This window comes from Bicyclus anynana, chromosome 13 (assembly GCF_947172395.1).
Source record: "Bicyclus anynana chromosome 13, ilBicAnyn1.1, whole genome shotgun sequence".
Classification (NCBI taxonomy): domain Eukaryota; kingdom Metazoa; phylum Arthropoda; class Insecta; order Lepidoptera; family Nymphalidae; genus Bicyclus; species Bicyclus anynana.
Genome location: NC_069095.1, coordinates 15,383,570 through 15,402,248, shown reverse-complemented (window position 1 = coordinate 15,402,248; position 18,679 = coordinate 15,383,570). Strand labels below are relative to the sequence as shown.

General features: G+C 34.7%; 4 protein-coding genes across 7 annotated transcripts in view; 1 reads left to right on the top strand and 3 right to left on the bottom strand.

Annotated features, from left to right (window-relative positions):
* The window catches only part of LOC112044159 (uncharacterized), a 232,269-nt gene that overhangs the window by 60,596 nt on the left and 152,994 nt on the right, over window positions 1-18,679 (top strand). For all 3 annotated transcript variants that reach the window (XM_052884901.1, XM_052884902.1, XM_052884899.1), the window contains exon 2: window positions 5,623-5,658. The gene's annotated coding sequence lies outside the window, so the exon portion shown is untranslated. The remainder of the gene's footprint in view (window positions 1-5,622; window positions 5,659-18,679) is intronic.
* On the bottom strand, window positions 5,574-7,862 carry LOC112044168 (esterase FE4-like). The gene is made up of 3 exons (XM_024079919.2): window positions 7,647-7,862; window positions 6,250-7,571; window positions 5,574-5,881 (listed from the first exon to the last, which is right to left on the bottom strand). The coding sequence occupies exons 1-3, from the start codon at window positions 7,773-7,775 to the stop codon at window positions 5,710-5,712; spliced, it is 1,623 nt and encodes a 540-aa protein (XP_023935687.2). The 5' UTR covers window positions 7,776-7,862; the 3' UTR covers window positions 5,574-5,709.
* LOC112044133 (esterase E4-like) lies at window positions 10,576-12,749 on the bottom strand. Its single transcript, XM_024079876.2, has 3 exons — window positions 12,591-12,749; window positions 11,143-12,449; window positions 10,576-10,842 (listed from the first exon to the last, which is right to left on the bottom strand). Exons 2-3 carry the CDS (start codon window positions 12,306-12,308, stop codon window positions 10,647-10,649), a joined length of 1,362 nt encoding a protein of 453 aa, XP_023935644.2. The 5' UTR covers window positions 12,309-12,449; window positions 12,591-12,749; the 3' UTR covers window positions 10,576-10,646.
* LOC112044132 (esterase E4-like) lies at window positions 15,499-18,636 on the bottom strand. Of its 2 annotated transcripts, XM_052884903.1 has the most exons (4): window positions 18,622-18,636; window positions 17,775-17,918; window positions 16,386-17,692; window positions 15,499-15,723 (listed from the first exon to the last, which is right to left on the bottom strand). In XM_052884903.1, the coding sequence occupies exons 3-4, from the start codon at window positions 17,549-17,551 to the stop codon at window positions 15,528-15,530; spliced, it is 1,362 nt and encodes a 453-aa protein (XP_052740863.1). In that variant the 5' UTR covers window positions 17,552-17,692; window positions 17,775-17,918; window positions 18,622-18,636; the 3' UTR covers window positions 15,499-15,527. The 2 variants fall into 2 exon arrangements, with proteins under 2 accessions (XP_052740863.1, XP_023935643.2); XM_024079875.2 differs by lacking the exon at window positions 18,622-18,636 and having other exon boundaries at window positions 17,775-18,577.

Here is an 18,679-nt window from a genome sequence, read left to right as displayed (position 1 = left end):
CGTGGGGACGCCAGAGCTAAGGGACCTGGCACATTTGATGCGATGGCAGACTATAGACCTGATCCCAGTCTACGTATGTCGTGGTATTGGACATTCATGCGATGCTTGCAACAATGTCACTAGAGGATACGGTTACTTGTTTTTGTGTTTTACGCTTAATTAAATTCTTCTCCTCTAAGGGCTTCTCCTCTAAAATCAATGTCTGCGGTTATTAAATCCTACTAATATTATAAACGCTTTATTGGATGTTTTGATGTATGTTTGGATGTCTGTTACTCTTTAACGCTGCTACTACTGAAGCAATTTGGCTGAAATTTGGAATGGAAATAGATTTTACTTTTTATCCGATTTGCGAAAACTGTATGAATGTGTTATTGTTATGAAATTGTTACGAAATTGTTATGAAATTGTTACTTTTCACGCCTCGACTACTGAACCGAATTAGCTGAAATTTGATATTAAGATATATGATAGCCTGGATTAACACATAGGCCACTTTTTATCCCGGAAAAAAATGTGAAAAACTAAATTCCACGAGGACGAAGTCGCTGGCGTCCGCTAGTATCTTATAAGTTTCAAGTCAAAAGGTTAATATCTGAGACATTTAGTATATGTATTAGAAAATGAAAACGACATAATATTTAACGTCTATCTAAAAAAGTATTTTATTAACGGGAATGTAAAACTTGGTAAAATGGTAATCGATAGCTCGATAAACAGAATCACGCTTCAAAATACATGTATTAATTGCAACTAAAGTCCTATGTCCATCTCTAGGATCATTATCATTATCAACCCACATTCGTCAGCTCACTGCTGAGCTCGCGTCTCCTCTCAGAAAGAGAGGGGTTAGGCCAATAGTCCACCACGCTGGCCAAATGCGGATTGGCAGACTTCACACACGCAGATAATTACAAAAATTCTCTGGTATGCAGGTTTGAGACACGTGATATTTAATTTCTTAAAAAGCACATAACTGAAAAGTGCATGCCCCGGACCGGATTTGAATCTACAGCCTCCAGAATCGGAGGCAGAGGTCATAATATCTATCTATCTATCTATCACGACTGTCTCTAAGATCTTATCTGATAGCAATTTTTTTATTATAGGTACATATAACAAGTACCTATGTTTATTTGTTATCCACCGTCTCCTGATTCTAGAGCCAGTGTGCAGGCTCTCTTATAGCGGTCGGACACTCCTTTGTGCAGCGGAAGTTTTATGAAGATTGGTCGAGTGCCCAACATTGTTATGATGAAACCGATATTCTGTTTTTCCTTTCCACCCGGTTTTTCTTTCAGTTCTTTCTTCACTGTACTTACGTTCTCCGAACTAAACTTAGTTAGGTTAGTAGTTAGCTCGTGTAGTGTATGTAGCTTCAGTTCACGAAGTCCCAGGTTGAAATCCAGAATCAGAATCATTTAATTGTAGGAAACATTTTATCATACAAATATGTTCTTATGTAATAAATAACAATGCTCCTATTATATATTAATAATTATGCAAATATTTAATTACAATAATATAAAATGTTAAATTTAAATTCAGTTCAATTAAATGGCATAAACCTGAGCGTCCGTAGGTACTTAGAATATTTTTGACTTAGTGACTTTATTTAGTTGCATATTATGATTTTTATATAATTATTTAGAGTAATCAGAGAATTAAATAGAGAAAGTTGAAGTATTTCTCTAATTAACAATAAAAAATGAAATAATTTGTAAAAATCACATTTCTGTATGATTATATCTAATATATAAAATTCTCGTGTCGCGGTGTTCGAACTTGAACTCCTCCGAAACAGCTCGACCGATTTTGATGAAATTTTTTGTGCATATTCAGTAGGTCTGAGAATCGGCCAACATCTATTTTTCAAACCCCTAAATCCTAGGATAGGGTAGTGGTAGGGTAGGGGTATGGTATAGGGATAGGGTAGGGGTAGGGTAGCGGTAGGGTAGGGGTAGGGTAGGGGTGGGGTAGGGGTAGGGTAGGGGTATTGTAGGGTAGGGGTAAGGTAGGGTAGGGGTAGGGTAGGGGTAGGGTAGGGTAGGGTAGTGGTAGGGTAGGTTTATGGTATAGGGATAGGGTAGGGGTAGGGTAGTGGTAGGGTAGTTGTAGGGTAGGGTAGGGTAGATGTAGAGTAGAGGTAGGGTAGGGGTAGGGTAGGGGTAGGGGTAGGAGTATGGTAGTGTAAGGTTGGGATAGGGAAGAAGTGCAAATAAATAAATTAATAAGTCAAAGCGAAGCTTGAGCGAGTCCGCTAGTAGTTAGATAAACTATGGAAGACACTTATTAACAAACTCTATTATTCTGATTCGCGGATCTCGAAATTTATTTTGGCAACAAAGGCAAATTGTTTTCAAGATCCAAGTCTCTGTAGTCACCTCAACAATAATTAGATCATCAAACCGCAACCTTTTTTTTACTCCGTAACCTAAACGTAAACAAACCTACCGAGCTACTTTCGTTATAGGTAAATTCATTCTGAATTAATGCTACTACACATAACTAACGGACCTAGTTTTTCCAAAAATCGGAAATGCAGCCGCCACGCTAAAAGCTTGTACACACCTCAGAATACAGAAAACCACCAGAAGGAGTGATAGCGCAAAGAAGTGAAGCCATTTAAACTACACATTTTACGATTACTCACTCTGTGTTTGTCGTGTTGTTTGACGTGCTATACAGGTGACAAATTTAATTAAATTAAGCCGTCTTGTGCTATTCCTTCGTGTAAAAATGCCGTTGGTAAAAAAAAGAAACTGAATAGGATCACATTTCACGTGTAAGCAGCACAAATAAATATTCTTATGTTAAAATAATGAATAATTTTTACGTGAATTTAGTTGTCATAGAAACCGATGACTTCATTTTGTAAGTGTTGCCAATGTAATTGTTTTGATTTTCCCTACTTTTAATTTCAATTCAAGGATTTATTATTTATGTAAAATATTAATCAACTAAATAGGTAGGCATAGGTTCCGGCAATTAAGTTGAAATAAAATTGTGGTAATCAGCGCAGATAAAGAAAGTGTAAAATAATCTTAAAGCTTTAAAATTTTACAAATAACAATGGCGTGCTATATTATAATAAGTTCGTTCGTTCTTGTCTGTTTGTGTGTTTGTTTGCACATTTGTTTGTTTTCGTGTGTTTGTTTGGTCTTTTGTTTGTTTGTGTACCTACTTGTTTGCTTGTTTGTTTGAGCAAAAGGATTAAATAAAATATTTTTATCTTCAAAACACATTCTTAAAAGATATTAAACCAATTAAATGGCCTTATTTATACTTGAATTTTAAGAGACATAAAAATTAGAGAAATAAGACGAGATAATAATGACTGTGCACGCGATTGAAATACATATTTATAATAATAATATTATATAATTATATGGAATATATAAAATTATTATTGTAAATATGTATTTCTTTTGATTGTTAGTTGATAAGTTTTATAATAACCGTCTTATTATATCTATTATTTATTTGTCCTTGTCTTAAATTTTTTAGAGTTTATTTTCTTGCTGACTCTTAGCAATCACTAGAAAACCGGTCCCACTGTTTTTATTATTTACCATACAAGTTAACATTTAATGTGATGAACTGTACACTTATTGTTTTCCTTTTAACATTATAAATTTTTACCACAAAATAGGGAAAAATTTAACAGCCTCATGTACTAGCAACATTACGCGGGTGAGAATTGCGACGAGTGCAGGCTGTTGTGTACAATTTTTGGACACACTGCGCACTATAGAATGACATCTAAACGTGGCTTCTGGTGGTTTTCTGTATTCTGAGGTACACACATAAACAAGATTTATAACAGCATTAGTGAGGTACTCCCTAGTGTCGTAAATTAATTAACGACTCGACTGTTACAGAGTGATTCCATTGTATCGATCTATCGATAAACTTAATTACATTATGTAGCTCTGAATAGGAATAATTGATAATTTACATGAATTTTAACGTTGATAAATATACAGGGTGATTCGGTCTTTAGTGCGGATATTTTTTTCATGATTTTGTATCATTAATAGAACATATCTACAAGCAATTCGATACATTTTATGTAATATTTTTTTTTCATTTTATGTCTCAAAAATAACAAAATAATGGACACATTATTACAAAACAAACTACGCAACTGCTGGCGGCACTTTTTGACGTCCTTTTATTATAAAAAAATAAATAACGACCCTCGGCGCGGGCGCTCGCTAACCTACCAGCTGATTTTGTTGTTACCTATTACATTACCTAGTACCACTAGTTCGGCGATAGGGTGACCCTCAAATTCTGTTTAAAAGTAAATAACTTTAGTTAACGATAACTTTGTTATTTTTGAGTTAAAAAAAAGAAAAAATACGTGATCATTAAACTTTGTTTATATACAAAATATAAAAATATCCGTACTAAAAAAAATTCTTCCTGTATAAGACGAGTATCTTTGTAAACTATATTGTGTTTTTTATTCACTGACTATATTTTTTAATTTTCGTCGAGAGGTATGTATTGTTTATATGCTCTTCTTTATTGTTCGTTAATTTAAAAATGACTTAACCAATCTTAATTTACATACAACTGCGCAAATGTTATACAACAAATCTTCTTCTTCTTCTTAAGGTGCCTCTCCGACTAGCGAAGGTTGGCAGTCAGTTTCTTGAACTCGTCTCTATCCTCCCGAGGCGAAATAATAGGGATGATGACAGTTTTTTTAAATATAAATTAAGAGTATACTAATAGCAAAGCAATTTTGTAAAAGTAACAGGGTATCTGCGATCATTACTTTCGGAGCTACAGGGATTTAAAGGGTCTGATTAGCGGCGCTGCCGCGGATCCCTGAAAAACGCTCCATACAAAATGGTACGATTTAGTGACGTCGTTGGCTCGCTGATCGTTTGTATGGGGTTTGTATGGGCGTTCAAACAAAATTACTAATGTCTTTGTTATTTGTGCGTTTATTTTTATAGTTCATTTATTGAAAAATGTCACATTTAATGTAAGGAAGCTAAAACTGTATGAATTTTCATCTAATTACGATAAAAAAAATTTAATAGATTTTGAAATTTTATAATCTTATTTATTTTGCAAATATCCAGACAATATTTGCTTTTTATGTATAAATTAGTTAACATTGACCTTATTTACCCGAATGTATCATAAAAATCAATATATTCAAACCTAGTCATCATCCCCATTGTGCGGCGCTCGCGATCCCGGTCCACTATGAGACTTTCCATACTGACGACTAGGGAAAATAGAGCAGTGGTTTCCCGTTGCCTTCTGCACCAGACATTTTTGAGATGATTAGAATCTCAAAGCCGCTGCTTGCTTCCTCTTAACAGAAGTCCGGTATGGTCGGTTATACCGCCGTTGGTCGGTAGCCAGGGCCTCGTCCGTTGTCTAGCAGGGGCACCGAGTGCAGGTGAGGCTGACAGGCCGGTTTAGATGTTATTACCGTTCTCCCCTTAACCCCCTACAATATACTACAAATGTTAATATGTAAATCAATAAGTATAACAGCCTATATTATTGTGGTGAACCCACAATGTCAATAATTCGTACACATTTTAGCATGTAACGCAATGTATTAATAATAATGTATTCTTGTTTCTTTTTCAGGAACAAATTAAGATATTTGCTGGCTGGTATATCAAGGTAAGTAATTGAATCTTTTTATATTGTAAATGTTGTTGATCTCTGACATTCTCATACTGTTACATGAGGGTAGAACTCTTTGAAAATTGATTCCCAAAAATCGAATGTACTGGAGTCCGGTGCCTTGCTTGCTGTCAAAAACTGTTCTATGATGATGTAATTTTCCTCTTTCCTGGTATATGGTGACCATTTAACGCCTAATGTGTTGTCTGGTGTCGGATCTCTACAAAACAACATTAGTTATTGAGAGGTTATTTTTAAAAGGATTTTGTTATGGAATAATTTTTGCAAAACTTATGACTCATCAATTAATAATTCATTAATATTTTTTTTAAATTAATTAATTATGAATAGACGAGTCTTAAAAACGACAATAAATAAAATTTATAAAAAACAAATCAACCGACTTTAAGAAAGAATGACTAAAATAGGTACACTAAAATGAGAAATATTATATTATTAACCTTTTCTGTCTACTGATCGGTCAATGGAGTAGGAGATACTCCATTAAAATATACACACTGTTTTGAATTCGGTAAAAAAGTTCCGTTAGTCAGATTTACAATTTGTATTTGAAGCTCAAGTACTTACCCATATTTCGCAAAATTCGTCCACAATTTTGTTACTTTGTCAATCATTTTAAAGGCTTCAGAATCCATTGAAATGTTCTGTTCAAAAATTTTAACCGGAAAGATGTAGGGAAGATCGTCGCCGTGACACACTACTGTTTGGTCTTGGAACAAATCTGGTATACCCATCAGTTGGGTGAAGATATTCCTCTCAGACTTGCAGTTAAATTTGTAAAAGAAAAGCACATTTTTATTTCTCTTTGCCACAATCTTTTGCCATAAAATCGACGGATATATAAAGTTATCTGCTGAAACATATTTTACAAATTGATCCAAAGTATCGCTGGATACTTTTTGCTGCCCAAAATAGAATTTTTTGAGTCTTGTGCCCACTTCTATTTGAATTGTTAGGGGACAATTGATTTCTATAGGTTTTGGGACGAAATATTCCAAACAGTTATTGGATTGTTCATAAATTTTTGGCAGGTCGCAATTACCGGCCAAGAATATAATTCCTTCGTCTTCTGTGTATCCATTCATTACTTCTATGTCTTCATGAATCCCTTTCCTCAAAACGTCATAAATATCGCCATGGAAATATCTCTCTACACCAGGAAACTCCTTTTCACTCACAATTCCAAAAGATACGCATGGATATTCCTTAATGTTTTCCATTAAAGTTAGTTTTATTTGTTTATTAATAAGATTCTCAATAGGCTGTGATTTGAAAAATTCAATTATATCAGTTTCATTGTCAGACTCACAGCCTAGATCTCTCGCTAATACGAGAGCACGTTCGCGAGGTTGGAATACATTTGGTAACCAGCATGTCGCTATACCACTTTGTATTATTGCCCTTTTGAACAACCCTTTGCTCATGGGTGACATGCAATGAAAAGAAACACACGCTCCACCAGCACTTTCACCGAATATTGTTACATTGTCTGGGTCTCCACCAAAGCGTTCAATGTTTTTATTCACCCACCGTAACGCAGCCACTTGGTCCTTGATCCCTGCGTTTCCTGGCACGTCTTTGGTATGAAGACAAAGGAATCCAAGGACTTCGAGTCTATAGTTAATTGTGACAAGTATAACGTTTTGTCTGATGAGGAATTCAGGTCCATATAAATCGTCATTACCGCTTCCATTGATCAATCCTCCTCCGTGAATCCAGAACATTACTGGTATGGGTTTAGTCGGTTTTAGTTCAGGCGTATACACGTTGAGGTACAGACAGTCTTCGCTGCCATGAATTTTTTTATTATATACGTCATACTGATAGCAAATTGGGCCGAATTCTTTTGCGGGTCGTACACCTTTCCAAGGCTTAGGTTTCTGTGGAGCCTAAAATTAAAAGAATAATATCTGCTGAACACATTTTTCATGATCATTTTAAAATAAAGTATAAAAAATAGTTACCTTAAATCTGAGATCACCTAGAGGTGGTTCCGCGTAGGGGATGCCTTTAAAGCTAAAATAACTGTCACCGTATTTATTTTTCTCCTCCGTGCCTTCAAGGATACCGTCTGTTATTTCAACTTTAATCATATCTTTAGATAAGATTTTAACTCAAAAACTAATATTTTTGTTACGTTTTAAAAAAATTATGATTTTTTTTACAGTTTCTTGTTTATGCACTTTATCGTTATTAAAGTAATAAATAATAATTATATTTAGACACTAAATCTGATGACAATAAAGCGTGAATGTTCTTCAATATTATAATCAAACTCAACGTTTCAATTAGCTTATCATCAGAGATTGTTTGAGTGCCAATCTATTTTCAACAGTTTCTAGATAAGATAATCTATGATTAGAATTAATGATTTTAAAGCAAAGGACATACAAGTACATCGAATATGGGTTTAGTTGAGTCTTACGGCTTCTCCCAGGATAAGAACTCGTTTTCTTATACAGAGTGTCCCGTAATTAGTACAATACTCTACAGAATTATATCTGACATCAAGGCCTACTAAAATAATGAAATATAGTTAGTTAGTTTTATGGTTTTTAAGTTACATTGATTTTTGTACAAAATACAAAAATCCCTACCCGATTATATAGTATAAAATCACCGCTTAAGTAGTAGTATTGAATACTACTACTTAAGCGGTGATTTTATACTTGGTAATTATTTTTGAATAGTTGTTTCAGCTAGTAACTTTAGTTTATTCTTCTACAAAGTGTTTTTTTTAAATAGACTAAATCAGTTTTTCATATTTAATGATTTTTTTGTGTGCAATTTTAACGGTCACACGGTTTTTAAGCTGTACAATATTGCCTCGTTTATTTTTTTTTCAATGTGACCATTAAAAGAATTTTTGAATTTGAAATGAAAGGGGTAGTTAACCTAAAGCCTCCGCATATGTTATATGTTTCACATTATCTATACAATATACCTATTCCTTGGGATTAAGCCCCGCAGCATCGATCCCATCTTGAGCGGGGGCCTACGTAGTAATCCTCTGAAACCACTTAAAGCCCAGTGACCCCACCTGTCATAACTACAATCCACCAGCTTAATGAACCCTATACCCGCAATAAATACATAACTTTGACTCAGTTTATAACTTGACTTAAATTTAAAACATTATTTGAGTAGCCTATCATTAGCAGCCTTACAGATAAAGTCCATTCCGATTCCGAATTTGAAAAACCATAACAAATAAGGCGTCAGATCAACTGTCACTATTTACAACTGCAGCCATAGTGAAGTGAAACATGGATTGACTACTAGTGCATTATCGATGCATTTCACTTTAATAAATAAGACCTTTATGAGTGCTTTGTCATATGCAAAAGTAAAATTTTTGTTTTCAAAGTTAAAGTTCGTATACGGGGTCTCTTGTTTACGTTTTTGGAATTCGGATTTGGAATTTACTGTATGCATATAACTGATAAAAATATATATTTATACGGTGGTGTAAGAACGTATACAAAAGGTTACTCAATGAAGACTACCCTAACGCTGAAAAGCACTTACAGGCGTATGACTTTTTAGCCGTAAGCCATAACCCCATACTTCACACCATAAAATAAACATGGCAAGGTGTTCAAAAATTTATACCCAAAGTAAGTAATAGGAGTTTTGACGACGGTGAAAATGAGCAGTGTAGAAAGGTAATGTGAATAATCCAATCAAATTGTTAAAAAAAGACTTGCGACTCGCTCGCTTGTTCATAATTAATGTATCTACAGATAATACAATATACATTGTCTGAGTCATGACACTCAAAGTTTAATACATACTCGTACCTACATGCATATAAATAAAACTGAAGTATCTGTTTGTGTTTCAAATTAACCATGTTTTCTCAAGTGCATATATAAAGTGTTAGCTTTTGACATTTTCTGTTCTGTAATTTACACCTTTTTCAAATATTATCATGTATGTCTGTTTGTCTAAATCTCTGAGTTTTAATGGCAGTTTCACTAGACAATAAAAGGGGTTAATGAGCAACATATTCAAAATATAATGAAAAATATAATGATCATGTTAAAGCGTCAAACAAACTCAATTGAATTTATAATATTAGCTCTGATATTAGTCACGATAAGGACGAATGTCTCATTTCAGCGAAGTAACAATGTCAGCATCACGTATATGTCTAAGGGTAAGACTAAGGGTATAATATCCCGGTGTAAGAATCTTTATGCTTCACGTTTACGATGTCGCCTAAGAAGGTAGTAAAGCAGTATTAAGTATACTTTATTGCATATTAAAATTCTTAGTAAACTTGTACGACTATATGAAACAAAGTTTATAAATTTTGATACTAACATAAGGATAAGGAAGAGTGTAAAATTTTGACAAAGATTTCACATTTGTACCTATTACAAAATACACAAAGTTAGCTAGTAATTTTTTTTCACGCAGTGAGATATTAATTTTCATTTTATTAATATCTAATGAAACAGTAGTTGCAATCGCTTGGCTCAATTCTAAATCTTACTAATATTATAAACGCGAAAGTTTGTATGGATGTTCGTTACTCTTTAATGCCGCAACTACTGAAGCAATTTGGTTGAAATTTGGAATTAATATACATTTTACTCTGGATTAAGTCATTCGTTCATAGTGCCTGCGGGGTTTGTGAATAACTGAATTCCACGCGGACGAATTCGCGGGCGTCCGCTAGTAAAATTATCTTTTATACTAATTAACTATTTATGTTAAGAAATTTCATTTGAATACTCAACAATGAATGTAGTTTTGAACCTAATTTTGATTTTTTTATTTCAGAAGTAACTTTATTCCGTATAGTTTTGATCAATATCTTTACTACTTTGCAAATGAAACTTTAATGTTCCGTAAATGTTTCATCAAAAGGAAATAATTGACTGATCTTGGTGACGTTGTCGCTTGGATTTATCGGTTGATTGAACATCCTCAAAGTAACAATCTATTTAATGTTATAATCATTCTGTTGGTGGTATAACGCCAACATGGTAGAAGAATCTGTTCGCTCCTTCGTACAGGTTTCGCCAGAACTTTATCACATTCGCCTCGGGATGAGTTCCAGGAGTCAGTTTTGATCCAATGTCCAAGTAGCTCTCTTTTTTCGCGTCATATTCGTTCCATGTTACTCCGAGTGACGAGTCAGGTGTTGGGTTTCTGAAACATAATAGTATAATTATAAAATAATGAAAAATCATTACATATAAATGAGAAATAAATATAAAAGACAAGACAAGTCTAAAACAAGTCAAGGATAAAAAACAACGATGTTAAAATTTGGTAAAAGAGGTTTTTGCCGGCACCTGTCAATAAAAAATTTCATCACAGGGCATAACAGTGATAAACTATTCAGAAGTGTTGAACATAAGTCAATTCTACTGCTACTACTTTGATGAGAACTTATATCTCTATACATTATACAAGACATTAAGTAATTAAGCTCATCAATATACGTACCCGAACTTGGCGTAGTTAGCAAACAGAGTGGTTAACTGTTTAATTATTCCAAATGATTCACTATCAGTATTGATTGGCAACTTGAGCGAGTTGGCATGGAATAAATACATCTCGATGTCTCTGTGGCCTGCTCCAGATAACCCGTACCTAACCTTGTCTTTACTGTAAAAATTCCTTTCTGTGTCTCCAGAAAACCGGTACAAGAATTTCTTTTTCGAATATGCTCTGTAAACGTCTCTCATGTACCTCAATGATTGATATTCTACCGTATCACTTCGGTAGTTAACATATTCCTTCATCGTATCCAGGCTTATAGGTTTGGTTCCAAAGTAATAATCCTTAATATCATCAGACAACGGTAAGTAATCCTTTGCACTGATATAGTACAGTAATCTTCTTGGATTTAGCAACTCAGGATACTTGTTGTATACATCGATTAAATAATCTTCGTAGTAAGAGATGCCGAACAAACCTTCATTATTTGAGTAGCCTATCATTATATCATTGTCGTTAATATTTCCGTTTACAAGTGACATAACAAATGCATCCGTCAAGTATCTCTCCTGGCCGAAATCTCCTTCTGCAACCGGTCCAAATTGATACATTTTCCCAAGGTGGTTTATATATTCCTCCGCTATTATTACATGTGGTTTGGTGTTAAGCAATTGATACGCTGGAGCATTTTGCAAGAATTCAAGAAGCGCAGTGGCATTCTTTGTTTCGTAGCCCATAATCTTTCCTAAATTAAACCCTCGTCTTATAGATTCAAACTCAAGACCGAAATCCATTAAGGGAACGCCACTCATAGCTATCGCTCTATTGAACAATCCTTTAGTCATCGGTGATATGCAGTGTAGAAGACAACTGATACCGCCGGCTGAACTACCAAAGATGGTTACTTTTTTCGGATTACCACCGAACTGTGCTATATTACGTTGCACCCATTTCAAGGCCGCGACTTGATCTTTCATTCCTGCATTCCCGGAAACTTCCTTGGAACCCAAATTTAAAAATCCTATAGCATCTAACCTGTAGTTGATTGTTATAAGAATTATGTTTTGACTCATGAAGAAATCGGGTCCGTAAAGGTCGTCGTTGCCCGAACCACTCATGAAGCCTCCGCCGTGGATGAAGAGCATGACAGTCAATGGTGATGATGGCTTCATGTTTGGAGTGTAGACATTCAAGAAGAGACAGTCTTCGCTACAGGGTAAGAATTCCTGACTGACCGAATCTACTTGTATGCATATGCTTCCATGTTGTGTAGCATTTCTTATTCCCTTCCATCTTGCTGGTGGTCGAGGAGGCTGTAAGAAATCAAACAAATAAAATATTTTTAGTAATACAGTACTTAAATGCAGGCAGGATAGGCATGTGTCATGAAACCCAATCTGTTATGGATAACATGAAATCACCAAGTTTTCATGTAAAAAAAATGTAAATATCACCTGAAACCTTAGTTTGCCAACCGGTGGGGCGGCGTACGGTATTCCTTTAAAACTGTAGTACGTAGCGTCCTTTGTGACTGTCGTCAGCTGCTCCCCCTGCAGCACCCCCTGCTCCACGGACACCCGGACAGCCAGGGCATTCCGCTGTAAACACACCAATAACTATGAATAGTAGAACTTCAGTTTGAAATGGTACGAGTAAGTGTAACTGACGAATGAAGCACGTAGCAAGTAATAGAGAATTAGAACGAGAACACATTGGATAGTAATAGTTGATAGTTCCATTTTTGCGAAAGTATTTTATTACTCGGTATACAAGCGTATTAAGGAGACCGCGGAATATATAGAAGCACCATAATACTCTGGAATTTAGGAATCTAATGATAAATAATGAAATATTAAAATACATATTGCTTCTGTAGTGAACTTTGACTGATTATTATACCGACATTACTTTACGACTAGTGGCGCTAACATACGACCAACGAGATAATCTCGTGCAGAGAAATAGACAAAATTCAACCAGTGGCGGCGCAACAGGAAGTAGCGTTATCTCTTTCATAGCGTTGAACAAATGTATGTATACACATTATGTGCATTCTAGACTTATTTTCAATCATTGAACTCTTATATTAAGAGGATGCACAATCATGTAGTAATGTAATGTAATTTCAGTTAAAAACTGGCCAATTTTGCTTTGGCAGTCTTAGTTATTGGTAAACAAAATTATACCTAAAGGCCTTTGAATATAATCCAATAATCAATAAAATCCCAAATTCATAGCAAATTCAACCTTAAGGATTGAGATTAAGGTTGAATTTGTAAATGCGACTACTTGAATTGAGTGTCAAGAAGTTGTGTTTGGCACTCATTGAGTGGGGACGTTTTTTGGTCGCTGATTGTGCATCCACTTTTTAACAGGAGGTCGATGCTTTCAATACTTACGCAAAAGAACGTAGAAATAAGTAACGCACGATACATTTTAAATAATTTGTCATGAGCACGTTGACTTTTATATCCTAATATATCAAAAACCTGTATTTTATCATCTTATACGTATTATGAGACCGGTATATTAAAACAAAATTGAATTATATCACCTTTACATACATTATGGTTAAAATGCAAGTAAGTAAGTATATAGAAAAAAAAAACATACGGTTGTAAAGTGCTTTTCAGCGTTAGGGTAGTCTTAATTGAGTAACCTTTTCTATACGTTTATATACCACCGTATAATAAAGCATTAAACCATCGAGGCAGATTGCGTTATTGCAATTTTTTTTGTTGGTTATATGCATTAGTTAAATAAAGCTGCTAGTGAAGTATGTTTTAAGTTTAAGTCAAGTTATTAAAGATGAGTCAAAGTTATGTATTTATTGCGAGAGTAGGGTTCATTAAGAGGGTGGATTGTAGTTATAACAGGTGGGGGTCAGTAGGCTTTAAGTGGTTTCAGAGGATTACAACGTAGGCCCCGGCTCAAGATGGGATCGACGCTGCGTGGCTTAATCCCTAGAAATAGGTACATTGTATGATGTACATACGTTATTCAATGTTGATGCGTTCAAGGTATATATGCGAAGGTGTTAGGGTAACTGCCCCTTTAGTTCAGAAAAGCCACGCCAAGGCGACGTGGGCAACAATCCCTTAGAGATAAAAAAATTTAATAAAAAAATACAACTAACTTCAAAATTACAAAAATGTTTCTACTAAACTAAAAAGTAAAAAATGACATCGTTTGTGCGACCTCCTGATTAGTTTGAAGACGGTACCAAGTCAGTGCTGTGTTAATTAAAGCCGTTTCGGAAAGTACTATCTGAAAAATCTTAAATGTTTATGATTTAGGATTTTCAGTTAGTTCTTTGTGATTTAGGATTTTCAGATAGTTATTTATGATTTAGGATTTTCAGATAGATGATGATGATGATGATTATAGAGAAAAGTTATCATCTATACAAATTAATCAAGCCCAATCACAGGGTAGCAACTGTACACTGTTGAGGAGTAACCTTAACTATCCCTCGTCTCCATCACCACACCCCTAATGATAGTTACAACACATCTAGATGTAAGTTTTCATCAAAACAAATTAATCGAGCCCAAACACAAGGTATCTACTGTAAACCGGGGAGGAGTTCCCGTAACTGTCTCTCATCCCTATCACCAAACCCCTAATGACAGTCACAACATATTTAGATGTAAATTTTTATCAATAAAAATTAATCAAGCCAAAACACAAGGTAGCTACTGTGAACTGCTGAGGAGTTCCCTTAACTGTCTTTCGTTTCCATCACCAGACCCCTAATAACAGTCACAACATATCTAGATGCAGAGTTCTCATCAATACAACTTAGTCAAGCCCAAAACACAAGATAGCTACTGTAAACCGTTGAGGAGTTCCCTTAACTGTTTCGCGTCTCTACCACCAGACCCCTAATGACAGTCATAACCTATCTAGATGTTAAGTTCTCATCATAATAAATTAATAAAGTCCAAATACAAGGTAACTGCTGTTAATTCGGTACCATCAGATCACACTAGACGTTCATTGAATTGTAGTGCTTTAAAATACCTAATAAACACATTAATAAATAAACGCATTAGTTGCCGCTATAATTTTCGAATGTTTCCCTAGATTTCTCCAAGATTCCATCATCAGATCCTGACCAGGTTAATATGAGTAATCGGTGAACATACATAAAAAAGATTCCGAGGAATTGAGAACCTCCTCCTTTTTAAAGTCGGTTAAAAATATAGACAAATGCAAAGCAAACTAAGTCTTGAAGTTATATTAGGCGATTTGCTTTGTAATAACAGTCGCTGTTTAGCTGTTGCTCTATCAATATTTATCTAATTTTTCGTAGTACTTAATTTTAGTAATAAATATATTTAGAAATAAATTTCCGCAAAGTAATATTCTGTTTCTATTTAATATTATCATCATTCTGTTGGTGGTATAACGCCAACATGGTAGAACGGTGTGTTTGCTTTATTGTACAGTTTTCGCCAGAATTTCATCACGTTCGCCTCGGGATGAGTTCCAGGAGTCAGTTTTAATCCAATGTCCAAGTAGCTCTCTTTTTTGGCGTCATATTCGTTCCAAGTTACTCCAAGTGACGAGTCAGGTGTTGGGTTTCTGAAACGCGATATTTTCATTAAAAAATTCAACCGACTCAAAATCACAAAAATAAACTAAAAAGCGAAAAATAACATCGTATTTAGTTAATGCATCACTGTGTTGGCTCCGCTTTCAATGTGATCAGAAGGTAGCACATACGATGTTATTTTTCGGTTTTTAGTTTATTTTTGTGATGTTGAAGTGACACAATTTTTTTGTTATAAAGATTTTTCTGTTTTTAGTGTGTCTTATCATAGTAAACAAAAGCGCCACAGTCCGGCAAATTTCGTAATTTTAATTTTAATACAAAATTACAAATGGGACCGATCTGGAAGTATACTCTTTCAAAAAAATAAAGAATTTTCAAAATAGGTTAAGAAATTACGAAGTTATGAGGGAACAAACATTAAAAAAAATATTTTAAAAAATTGAGAACCTTCTCCTTTTTTTGAAGTCGGTTAAAATCGTAAAATCATTACACATAAATGAGAAATAAATAAAAAAGTCAGGACCAGTCTAGGATAAAAGGCATCGATGTTGAAATTTGATAAAAGAGATTTTTGCCGGCACAAGTCAATAAAAAGTTTATTCTCGGGGAATAACGCTTCCTTTTCTATGAGAACTAAGATCTCTATACCTTATACAAGACATTATGTAAGTAAGCTCATCAATATACGTACCCAAACTTGGCGTAGTTGGCAAACAGAGTAGTTAACTGTTTAATTATTCCAAATGATTCACTATCAGTATTGATTGGCAACTTAAGCGAGTTAGCATAGAATAAATACATCTCGATGTCTTTTTGTCCTGCTCCAGTCAATCCGTACCGAACCTTGTCCATACTGTAGACATTCCTTTCTGTGTCTCCAGAAAACCGGTACAAGAATTTCTTTTTCGAATATGCTCTGTAAACGTCTCTCATGTACCTCAATGATTGATATTCTACCGTATCACTTCGGTAGTTAACATATTCCTTCATCGTATCCAGGCTTATAGGTTTTGCTCCAAAGTAATAATCCTTAATATCGTCAGACAACGGTAAGTAATCCTTTGCACTGATATAGTACAGAAATCTTCTTGGATTTAGTAACTCAGGATACTTGTTGTCTACATCGATCAAATAATCTTCAAAGTAAGAGATACCGGTCAAACCTTCATTATTTGAGTAGCCTATCATTATATCATTGTCGTTAATATTTCCATTTACAAGTGACATAACAAATGCATCCGTCAAGTATCTCTCCTGGCCGAAATCTCCTTCTGCAACCGGTCCAAATTGATACATTTTCGCAAGGTTATTCATATATTCCTCCGCTATTATTACATGTGGTTTGGTATTAAGCAATTGAGACGCTGGGGCACTTTGCAAGAATTCAAGAAGCGCAGTGGCATTCTTTGTTTCATAGCCCATAATCTTTCCTAAATTAAACCCTCGTCTTACAGATTCAAACTCAAGACCGATATCCATTAAGGGAACACCACTCATAGCTATCGCTCTATTGAACAGTCCTTTAGACATCGGTGATATGCAGTGCAAAAGACAACTGATGCCACCAGCTGAGTTACCGAATATGGTGACTTTTTTCGGGTTACCACCAAAGTGCGCTATATTAAGTTGCACCCATTTCAAGGCCGCGACTTGATCTTTCATTCCTGCATTCCCGGAAACTTCCTTGGAACCCAAATTCAAAAATCCTATAGCATCTAACCTGTAGTTGATTGTTATAAGAATTATGTTTTGACTTATGAAGAAATCGGGTCCGTAAAAGTCATCGTTGCCCGAACCACTCATGAAGCCTCCGCCGTGGATAAAAAGCATGACAGTCAATGGTGATGATGGCTTCATATTCGGAGTGTAGACGTTCAAGAAGAGACAGTCTTCGCTACAGGGTAAGAATTCCTGACTGATGTTATCTACTTGTATGCATATGCTTCCGTGCTGCGTTGCATTTCTTATGCCCTTCCATCTTGCTGGTGGTTGAGGAGGCTGTAAGAAATCAAACAAATAAAATATTATAAGTAATATGGTGTTGGTACTAAATTCATGTAAAAAAAAATGTAAATATTACCTGAAACCTTAGTTTGCCAACCGGTGGGGCGGCGTACGGTATTCCTTTAAAACTGTAGTACGTAGCGTCCTTTGTGACTGTCGTCAGCTGCTCCCCTTGCAGCACCCCCTGCTCCACGGACACCCGGACAGCCAGGGCATTCTGCTGTAAACACATGACGCACGTGGCAAGTAAAAAAATGTTGGAAAGTCTAAATATTCATCGATCAGCATACATAGACCTGACAATTTTGAAAAGCCATTTGTTGTACAGGATACAAAAGTAACACAAGGAGAGAAGTTAGTGAATAAAAACACCATAACAATCTAGAATTTAGGAATCTAATAATTTTGAAATACATAATGCTTCTACAGTGAACGGTGACTGATTATGACAACAAAGTTAATTAGTGCCCTGCAGGTTAATACTTGCTGGTTGCACGTGTGCTAGTTGACATTAACGAAATTTAAATTCTATGTAAAAATGTCATCCGATGCTTACTGGATATCACAGTAGGTAAATGACATTTCGTCAATTGATTTGATGTTTATTTTGGAGTATATTGATGATAAAGACCAAAATAATTAATAGGCCAGCTGTTTTACATTGTAATTATTCTGTTTTACTCTTTTCTTTACACAATAGAAAGTAGAAATTAAGTTTTCATATTGATTTGTCACTATCAACATATTTTATTAATTAAAATTAATTTTCTATTTAAATAATTAAAATTAAAGAAAATATATATATCACTTAGAAATATAACAAATAAATTAGTTTTTGGTTTGTCGATAATTAAACAATTGATTAAATTTTAAAATTTAACATTTTTACTATGTGCATTTTTAGACTAACTTTCAATACTTACGCAAATGAATATAGAAATAAGTAACACACAATACATTTTAAATAATCTATCATTAGCA

Excerpts from the sequence above, each read along its gene's own strand:
- LOC112044168 (XM_024079919.2), bottom strand. The coding sequence starts at position 7,775 with ATGATTAAAGTTGAAATAACAGACGGTATCCTTGAAGGCACGGAGGAG. Across the intron at positions 7,572-7,646 it reads TAGGTGATCTCAGATTTAAG|GCTCCACAGAAACCTAAGCC; the intron begins GTAACTATTTTT and ends TTTTAATTTTAG. Across the intron at positions 5,882-6,249 it reads ACGAATTTTGCGAAATATGG|AGATCCGACACCAGACAACA; the intron begins GTAAGTACTTGA and ends GTTGTTTTGTAG.
- LOC112044132 (XM_024079875.2), bottom strand. The coding sequence starts at position 17,930 with ATGTGTTTACAGCAGAATGCCCTGGCTGTCCGGGTGTCCGTGGAGCAG. Across the intron at positions 17,693-17,774 it reads TTGGCAAACTAAGGTTTCAG|CCTCCTCAACCACCAGCAAG; the intron begins GTAATATTTACA and ends GATTTCTTACAG. Across the intron at positions 15,724-16,385 it reads GCCAACTACGCCAAGTTTGG|AAACCCAACACCTGACTCGT; the intron begins GTACGTATATTG and ends ATCGCGTTTCAG.
- LOC112044133 (XM_024079876.2), bottom strand. The coding sequence starts at position 12,308 with ATGAAGCCATCATCACCATTGACTGTCATGCTCTTCATCCACGGCGGA. Across the intron at positions 10,843-11,142 it reads GCTAACTACGCCAAGTTCGG|AAACCCAACACCTGACTCGT; the intron begins GTACGTATATTG and ends ATTATGTTTCAG.